The 9,330-nt window shown below is 40.9% G+C and overlaps 1 protein-coding gene across 1 annotated transcript in view; it reads right to left on the reverse strand.

Moving 5' to 3' along the window:
• Positions 1 to 3,049: 3,049 nt before the first annotated feature.
• Positions 3,050 to 9,330, reverse strand: part of GLA (galactosidase alpha) — a 9,632-nt gene continuing 3,351 nt past the window's right edge. Inside the window, exons 2-7 of the mRNA XM_007952187.2 lie at positions 8,275 to 8,449; positions 6,797 to 6,974; positions 6,347 to 6,438; positions 4,560 to 4,721; positions 4,251 to 4,448; positions 3,050 to 3,316 (exon numbers count right to left, since the gene is read on the reverse strand). Of these exons, the coding sequence (XP_007950378.1) occupies positions 3,050 to 3,316; positions 4,251 to 4,448; positions 4,560 to 4,721; positions 6,347 to 6,438; positions 6,797 to 6,974; positions 8,275 to 8,449 (1,072 nt within the window). The remainder of the gene's footprint in view (positions 3,317 to 4,250; positions 4,449 to 4,559; positions 4,722 to 6,346; positions 6,439 to 6,796; positions 6,975 to 8,274; positions 8,450 to 9,330) is intronic.

A 9,330-nucleotide genomic window follows, 5' to 3' on the forward strand; every position in this document is an offset into this window, starting at 1 on the left:
AGGGGCAGGTGATCCAGTTCTAAGCTTCATCTTGTTTTATTACCAAGAAAATAAAATCTTGACATCATGTTCATTTCACTTGGTTGCATATGGGCATTTGGGAGGGAAAGAAACTAGCTGTCATCTATTAAATGCCCCTTGTAGAGGAATACATTATACTCTGTGGTTATCATGGGAAATGAATAAACTTTAAATGCACTGCCGTCGAGTCAGATCTGATTTGTGGCAACCCTTCCTATGAAAGAAGGTTGCCCAAACTTCCCTTTGAGGAGTGGCTGGTGCATTTGAACCACCAGTCAAATGCCTTAGGCACTATGCCACCATGTTGTTATGTGCCGTCGAGTGAAACTCATAGGTGACATTAAACCCATCGTCGTTATGAGTAGGAAATAATTTTCACTACTTCAAAATATTCTTTTTCTCCCAAATAATTTCTACATGTATAATTCATTGACATTGATTACATTCATTAAGTTAATGCAATCATCCTATCTTTTCCAAATTATTCTACCACCATTAACCAATATATTGTCCTTAGTAAGGAATTTGACTCAATTCTTTGGGCACAGTATGATACCCTTGTCTTCAGGCTATATATTTTCAAATACCATGTACGCCCTGGATTTTTTAAAGTAGGTATGATTTTTTTTTTATCATGTTTAAGTAATTGTAAAGGATACATTTCTGCTGTCATGGAAGTAACATTTATTTATAACAGTTAAAAGTTTACATCACATCGTTATATATTGTTACCTTCCTGATGTCAGCTCTTAGTACTTAATGCAACAAAACTGTATGGCTGTGGGGAAACAAGTTTGCTACACACTTGATACTTTTATTGGAAGTATATCTCTGAGATGTGTCAGTTTTCACTTTAGATGAATATTGCTGTAGAGTAGGTTAGGGTTTTCCAATTTTAATTTATGTTAAGAAACCTCATTAACTAGATAGGAATAACCACTGCCACGTGAAGTCTGATCTAACTCATAGCGACCCCTTCTTAGGTTTCCAAGGCATTGTCCCAACAAGTAGATTGCCTAACCTTTCTGAAGAGTGGCTGGTAGGTTTGAACCGCCAGCCTTCTGGTTAGCAGTCAAATGGCTTAGGCAAGGAGCTTTGTTGTGGCAGTACCACTATCAGTTTTTCAACTATTGGCCTCCAATTGTATTAAAAACAAAGGGTCATCAATCACCTGAAAAGCAACAGATTATAACATTTTCACCTCTTCTTGATTGGGTTTTGAAACATTCAAGGTGAGTGAGAAGGTACATGCTATTTGTGCTCATGTGGGAGAAGGGTGATTTTAAGAGGGGAGGTGGTAACGGAGCAGGCTTGAAGTCTTGACTACAGGTTGGTTCTCAGGCAAACCAGTTTCAGGAAAAATAAGGAATTTTTAATTCCCTTAAAATTATCCTCGCCTACATAGGTATACGGTTGGATAGATGGGTGGACAGGCTGAATTATTAGATATGTCTGTGAAGCAGGGTGTGTACCCAAGACCATGTTTAGGGTTGGTAGACAATGGCCCTATAAGTGTATTTGTATGATCTGAATTCCCAGGTGTATAGTAGAGCTGACAAGGGAGAAGCCTGTAGTCACTTCTTGGTCACAGCCAGCTTAGTTGAACCTGTGGGCTGGGGACCATAGTCACAGGGGACATAAAGCTCAATTGGCATAACATAATACACAAAATATTGTTCACCTCCTACTTTGGCGAGTAGCCATCTAGATGCAACGATGGTCTCTCATCCAGAGCAAAGAAGAATGAAGAAAACCAAAGATGAATGGAATTAGTCCTAGCAACTGGTACACCATGTGATCTGCAGCCTATATGACTACAAGACCAGAAGAACTAGATGGTGCCTGGCTACCACTGTCAACCACTTGGAGGGGGATCTATGTAGGAGATCCTGGATAGATGGAGAACTGTGGAACAAAACTCAAAAGCATTTGGAAAAAAAAGGGGGGGACCATGTTTGCTGATCTGCTAGAGCCTGGTGGAACCACTGAAACTATGGCCCCCAGCTGCTTGAGGTAAATACACTCCTTGGAGAGAACAATCATGGGAGAAAGAAGGGCTGTTTATACACAGGAGACAGCTCAGGGCAGGAGTGTATGGAGGGATGGACACGAGGAAGAGGTGACTGTCGGGAGGAAGTGGGAGGGGAGCTGTTGCATTGTGAACGGTGGTCAATGTCGTTAAGACAGTGTATGTGAACTGTATGGAAAGTGAATTTGCTCTAAATTTTCACCCAAATCACAATTAAAAAAATTAATCCTTGCCTTCATACAGCAGTTTGAAAAGATCACTGCCTTGTCACAGGACCCCATGAAAATACGGCATGTCATCTGGACAAAATAGAAGATCTTCTGGACAGAAGTATACATGCCTGTCTTGCATCTTAGGTCATAATGTTACCTAGTTAACTTTTTGGTGAAAGTAAACTGTTTTCATCCTATGAACTTTATTTAGATAACAAAATGATCTTGGGATTTGGGAATGTAGGTTTTAAAGTTTTTCAGAGGTTCTTGAAAGTAGTAGTGGGCTGTTTGTGAACAAGATTCCTCCTTAAAAATTAAGTAATATGGTCCATGCTTAGGTTGTCTCTAGTGCCAGATCTGAAGTTATTATTTATCAAAGTTATTCCTGCCTGGGTTATTTTTTTCTGCCCTTCAATTGAGGAAGCAGAATTCATTCGATCATGCCACTGGAATAAGGTTTTAAGAGCCGTCCAAATGCCTACCTACCTCAGTAGGCAGCAATGTAGTCGTTAAGAGTCTGGGTTCAGATGCTTAGTCCATAGTGAACACCTGGACTAAGAGGATTAAAGTGAGTCAATACATGTTACACATCTTGACAAGTGCTTGCCTAGCACTGTACTCAAGATACCTTTAGAAGTAGTTTTTAAAAAGTTCAACTTTGGAAAATTTTATTCATTATGTGGGAATGAAGGAAAGACAGGAAGAAGTAGGATAAAATCATTTTTTAGCAGCAATGTATACATTCTATACACTTTAAAAGGAAATGTTTGGATGTTACAGTCCAGCTTCAGCTTGGTTTTTTTATCTGAAGCAAAACAGTGCCTGTGGGATTTATTCGAGTTTTTAAGGTTGAAGTCCATTCAAAGAGCCCAAGCTCTTTTTTCACAGGAAGGAGCTGTGTGATGAGGCAGGCAGGATTACAGGCCACTGATCTACCCAGGAAAACAACTGAAATGGTATGAGAACGAGGTCCACCTATCTCCAGCAGGTTCCTTATAGCCACGGCCCAGGCTAAGCTTGAGAGAGGCCGTTCCCACACTTCAAAGTTGTCTTCCTGAAAAGTAACCCAAGAATATAGGTGTAATAAGTATAATAATTTGGTTAACTGGCAATAAGCTGCCTCTTTAGTTTTTAGCATTTATAGTCAAGTATTTGAAGGAAAAAATAAAATTATTCTATAGCATATTTTGGAGTCCCTACCAAACCAAACTCACTGCCATTGAGTTGATTCGACTCAGTGACCCCTCCTTGGGTTTCTGAGGCGGTATCTCTACGGAATTAGATTGCCCACTCTTCCTTCTGAGGAGTGGCTGGTGGGTTTGAACTGCCAGCCTTCTGGTTAGCAGTCAAATGCCTTAGGCGCTACGCCACCAGAGTCCCTAGGTGGTGTAAAAATAGCATGTTTTGGAAATAAAGTAATAGTTCTAGCAAGAAGCCTCATTACTGACTCCAATATCAAGATCAAGAAAAAATATTTGCAGAAGATCTGTATATGTCTCCACATATACAATCAGGCTCAAGACAAACTTGGTAAACCCTTCCCACTGCCCTAAAGTTGATTGTGACTCAGTGACCCTGTAAGATGGAACTGCCCCATAGGGTTTCCAAAGCTATAAATCTTTATGGGGCAGAATGCCCTTTTTTCTCCTGTGGAGCAGCCAGTAGGTTTGAACCCCCAACCTTCTGGCTAGCAGAATGCTATAACTACTTCACCAAAAACAAACTCACTGCCATGGAGTTGGGTTTCTGAGGCAGTATCACTACGGAAGTAGATTGCCCAATCTTCTGAGGAGTGGCTGGTAGGTTTGAACCACCAGGCTTCTGGTTAGCAGTCAATGCCTTAGGCACTATATACCACCAGAGCTCCTTAAAGCCAACTTAAAATAGCCAAAACAAACATTTGGATGTATTGTACCATAATATAGAGAAAGCAGGAGAACATGTACCTGGCCAATTTCTATTTTCTACCATAAAACAATGTACTGTACCTTTCTAAGCCGGTACCCCTGCTTGCCCAGGGGGTCCTGGTTGATGGCAATTACATATTTATTCTGAAGTAGAACTTTGGCTTGAGGGCTGATGTGTCGGAGGTCATTAGACATGAGTAAGGGAGCTGCCATGATAGCCCAGAGGGCCATCTGAGTTACCTGCTGATCCCAGCTGAGGCCATAGTTGCCAATCACTAACTGGGATAAAAGAAATAATCCAAATAAGAGAAGATGAAACAGCACCTTTCTGTAAGTACACCCACATAAAGTCTCCTCCCACAGACCTAAATGAGGACTCAAGGTTCTTACCATATCTGGATCATTCCAACCCCCCGGTCCAGCGACATCAACAATTGTGTCCTGGTTAGAAGATGACCAGTCCAAAATACTCTTTACACTTTGCCAGGAATCAAAGATATCACCAAAATTTCTCCAGTGATTGCAGTACTGTCGGATTTCTGTGTAATTGGGCTATGGAAACAGAAATGAGTTGTATTTACTTTCTACTAACATAAGATAAAAATGGTCAAGTTGAAGGAGGCACTTGCAGCATTCTCCATTCCTATTATGGAATTTCACTGTAAGAAGTATGTTTCAGAATAGGTGATGTAACTTCAAAGTCTTTAAGTATGAATAGTGTTCATGCTGGTAATTTACCAAAAGGTGTTGGGTTTAGGGGCGATTTTTAAATTTTCTGTACTGTGTTTTCAAAGTAAAAATAAAACGAGCATGGATTATTACCTTTATAATCAGAAATAACTGAAATGATCTCAAGTGAAAGCTGCAAAATTCATAGGACTTGTCATCAAGCATATAAAACAGTCTGAATCCTAGGCATGCATTTGTTAATGCAATGAATGACAGTTTTTGTATGAAGTTTAAGATGTTGCAAAAAGAGGTGGGAATATTTTGCATAAATTAGAAGGAAATAATAGGGATTCACTCATAATTAACAGTTACCATATGGTAGGAATACAGTGATAAAGTCAGACAAGGTCCCTCCTCTCATGGAACTTACATGCTGGACAAACATGTCAACGACACTTCCATGTAGTACTAAGCAATCTGAAGGCAATTAAACAGGGCAATGTGAAAATGAACACGTAGAGGGCTACTTTAAAGAAAAGGAGAGCCGTCTTCTCATTTCTTCAAATGTATTTGGTAGGAGATTTCAATAAGGAACTGGCCATTTAAAAATCTTGAAGGAAGAGCGTTCTAGGCAGAACAAAAAGCAAGTGTAATGGTCCTGAGGCAGGAATAGGGTTGGGGTGCTGGAAGGACCCAGTGGAGAGAAGAAAACCAGTGTAGCAAGGGTGAGTGCTGGAAAATGATGCAGGCATAAAAAAACAAAACCAGACTCACTGCTGTCAAGTCAAATCTGACTCACCGCGACCCCTCTTTGGGTTTCTAAGGCAGTATCACTACGGAAGTAGATTGCCCAACCTTCCTTCTGACGAGTGGCTGGTGGGTTTGAACTGCCAGCCTTCTGGTTAGCAGTCAAGTGCCTTAGGCACTACGCCACCAGAGCTCCTGAGGCAGGTATAGTCACGTCAGATCAAACTGGGCCAGGTAGACTGTGCTTAGTTTGATTTTATTCCAAATGCAATGGGAAGTTGACTATGTTTTAAGCAGGGGAGTGATCCGATTCCGTTTATATTTTAACAAGATCACTCGGGAGCCGTATGAAATACAGATTTGGAGGGGGAGTGGGTAGAAAGTAGAAGTAGATCAGATTGTTAACAGTAGTCTGGATGAGAGATGATAGTTTCTTGGATAACCAGGATGGTAGCAAAGTAGATGGAAAGAAGTGGACTGACTGAGGATATATTTTTGAAGTAGTGCTGACAGGATTGGTGGTGGATAGAACACGAATGGTGAGATAAGGGAAGAATCAAAGATGACTTCCCAGGTGATGGTTGGTTGGACTACAACTATGGCAGTGGGGATGGTGAGAGTGACTGGATTCTGGGGGAGACGGTCGAATGATAGTTTTAAGTAAAGTTGGACTAGTAACTTTTAAGACCTTTATGACAGATTCTCAAGTTCTGAAAATCTTATCAGGAAGACTCTATTGGAATCTGGGCTCACTAGCTCACCTTACGAAAAGGCCACATATAAAGGGGCCACTCACAGGAGTACACAATGCTTCTGCTAGTTCTGTTCAGGGCCAAGGACATCTGTTTATAACCTGTATGAGAAAATAATGAGTAAAATAAGGGAGAGAAGGGAGTTTCCAGCTGGGGCTATATTTTTTTAAAAGAGCCAAATGCTTAATTGTTTGTGACACCTAGGGATTCCTTAGTTGACTTTTAGAGCCCTCTTAAATTGAAAGTGCACAATACTAGCCAGGTTTAGGCATATGGATTTCACATGAATGAATGAATGGACAAAATGAAAGAGAAGAGGTGGGAAGTGCTATGGCATTGAGAGTATTTTTAGTATTGTGACTGGGTAGTTAAAATTTGAAGATTAGTTCCTCGGATGCTCTACTACTTTGGCAAAGTTCTTCCCTTTACCAGTGGCTAAATCTCATGAATGAAACATACCATCTGCCAAATGTTCCAAACTGTCACAGTAGCAACCATCAAATTTTAGCAGATCTACTCCCCAGTCAGCAAAGGTCTTGGCATCAATGTCATAGTATCCAAAACTCCCGGGGTAGCCTGCGCAGGTTTTGTTGCCTACATCTGCATAGATCCCTAGCTTCAGTCCTTTACTATGGACCTGAAATTAGAGAAAACAGAGTTATCACAATAGCTGGTCAATCATAAAGTGCAAAAAGAGAGAACCACGCCACACAGGACAGAGACAAGTGCACTTCACCAGGGATCAGGTTCTTTTTTTCAAAAATCCCCAAAATTATATATATGAGTTCATTGGGAGACAAAGAACAAATCCTCCAATTCTGCTGAGCTAGTTTAAACTATACATGTGAGCTACAGTATAGAACTGAGAAGAAAACTACTAGCCACTCTAACCCTCCTTTGCACAAAAAGCAATTTAGCCTTGGTTCTTTCCATCCATACCAACACCTGAGGGTAATGAGTTAATCACCTGAGGGCCTGAAGCTAAGACTCATGAAGCAAGATGTAATCTATCATGGACATGTGGAGAGGACAATAAGAGCCTCACACTGGGGCTTCCTGGTTGGTGTACGGGAGAGGCTAGTGTGTCCCTCTTTTGCACTGTGCCCTCTCCAAGACCTCATTCTGTGTCTCTTCATTTGTATCCTTTTCGGTTGCAATAAAGTGGTAGCCTTAAGTAAGGTGTACTCTGAATTCTGTGGGTCACTGTGGCAAATTAACAAACCCACAAGGGCAGTGAGAGCCAACAAGGGCTGGCATCTGCCTGTTTGGCACTCTGAAAGGTGTCCTTCCAACGAGTGAGCTCTGACCTAGCTCCAGGTGGCTGGTATGAAAGACAGTATTCATCCAATTTGTGAGCTCTGACCTAGCTCTGGGTGGCTACGGTTGGAAAGAGTGTACCATGTGAGTGGCTGGCAATGAGGATGGAGAAGTGGGAAAGTGAGGACTAGACCTGTTTCCACACTTGGGGAATTGGATTCTTGCTGATCCTTGTCATGTAGTTAGCAATGAAGGTGGGATTTGCCCACTGTGCCCCTTGCTTAGTGCAGATCTAAAGTGTTATCTTTACAGGGCAATGATAGATATAGCTCCAGAATATTTCCAATCTTCTAAAATTCTAGTTGTCATTCCAATAGCTGCTCAAAGCTTAAATGGAAATATATGCACATACACATCTAGAACCAAGTTCCCTTTTTCTCCTTAGAGAATTCAACGGTTTTGGCAAAAGAAGAACTTATCCAATATGGCCCTTAAGAACTATTGCAAAACAAGTATCTGCTGATGGAATGAAAATTTCACTTGCTAAGCCTTATAATTCAATGTTCAGATAAGAATAGCTAGGCTACTTTCTACATGTCAGGAAGAGTGTTTCTGGAAAAGGTTCTGTACAGAAGTGCTTATAGGTCCCTGAGTGGAAAAGAGGCTTATTATGAACTCACATAATTAGCTAGGCGGCGAATCCCACCAGGAAAACGCATAGGGTCTGCCTGAAGATTGCCATTTGAATCTCGTGTGGAAGCCATCCAACAGTCATCAATGCAGATGTACTGATAACCTGCATCCTTCCAGCCATCTGATACCATGAGATCAGCCATCTGCATGAAGAGCTGCTCACTGAAAGACAAAATCCAAGAATCACTACAGCTTATTCAACAAACACTTGGGTGCCTTTGACTTGTCAGGCACCTTAGGGTTTTACAATTTTTTTTTACCACCCAGTTATAGTGTGGTAGTGATCACAACCAATACAAGGGAAAAGATTTTTTCATTGGGTCCTTTTTCTTCTCCCTCCCCTATCTCCTTAATACCTGAGCCAAAAAAAAACCCAAGCAACATTAACATGTCCAATTAACATAACCAAAAAAACAAACAAAAAAACCAAACCCACTGCTACAGAGTTAATTTGGACTCATAGAGACCCGGTAGAACAGAGTAGAACTGCCCCATAGGGTTTCCAAAGCTGTAAATCTTTACGGAAGCAGACTGCCTCATCTTTGTCCTGCAGAGCAGCTGGTGGGTTTGAACCGCCAACATTTTGGTTAGCAGCTGAGGTCTTTAACCACTATGCCACCATGAAATTGAAAGGCTATTAGAACTAGGAAGAAAGCTCTGTAAGATGAATTATTACAAAATTAACATAATTAAAGTTTCCTTAGTTACCAATGATAACCTTTATGGAGCAAAAGATCCCATTCACCAGTCACAGAAAAACCTAAAATACCTAGATATGCACCTAAGATATGTGCAGGACCCATCTGAACAAAACTGATGCTCCTAAATGATTTGAATAAATGGAGAGAAATACAAATCTCAAAAGGATTTCTTATTAAGGAACTTGACAAAACGATTCAAAAAGTTCATCTAAAAGATTAAACGTGTGAACATTCTAGGAAGGGTAAATAAACCTGGTGTAGTACTACTAACATTAGAATATATGTTGTTGTTATGTGCCGTTGAGTCGGACCCGACTCATAGCGACCCCTCCTTGGGTTTCC

Source organism: Orycteropus afer, unplaced genomic scaffold (assembly GCF_000298275.1).
Source record: "Orycteropus afer afer isolate SDZICR_OR568_19922 unplaced genomic scaffold, OryAfe1.0 scaffold00327, whole genome shotgun sequence".
Classification (NCBI taxonomy): Eukaryota; Metazoa; Chordata; class Mammalia; order Tubulidentata; family Orycteropodidae; genus Orycteropus; species Orycteropus afer.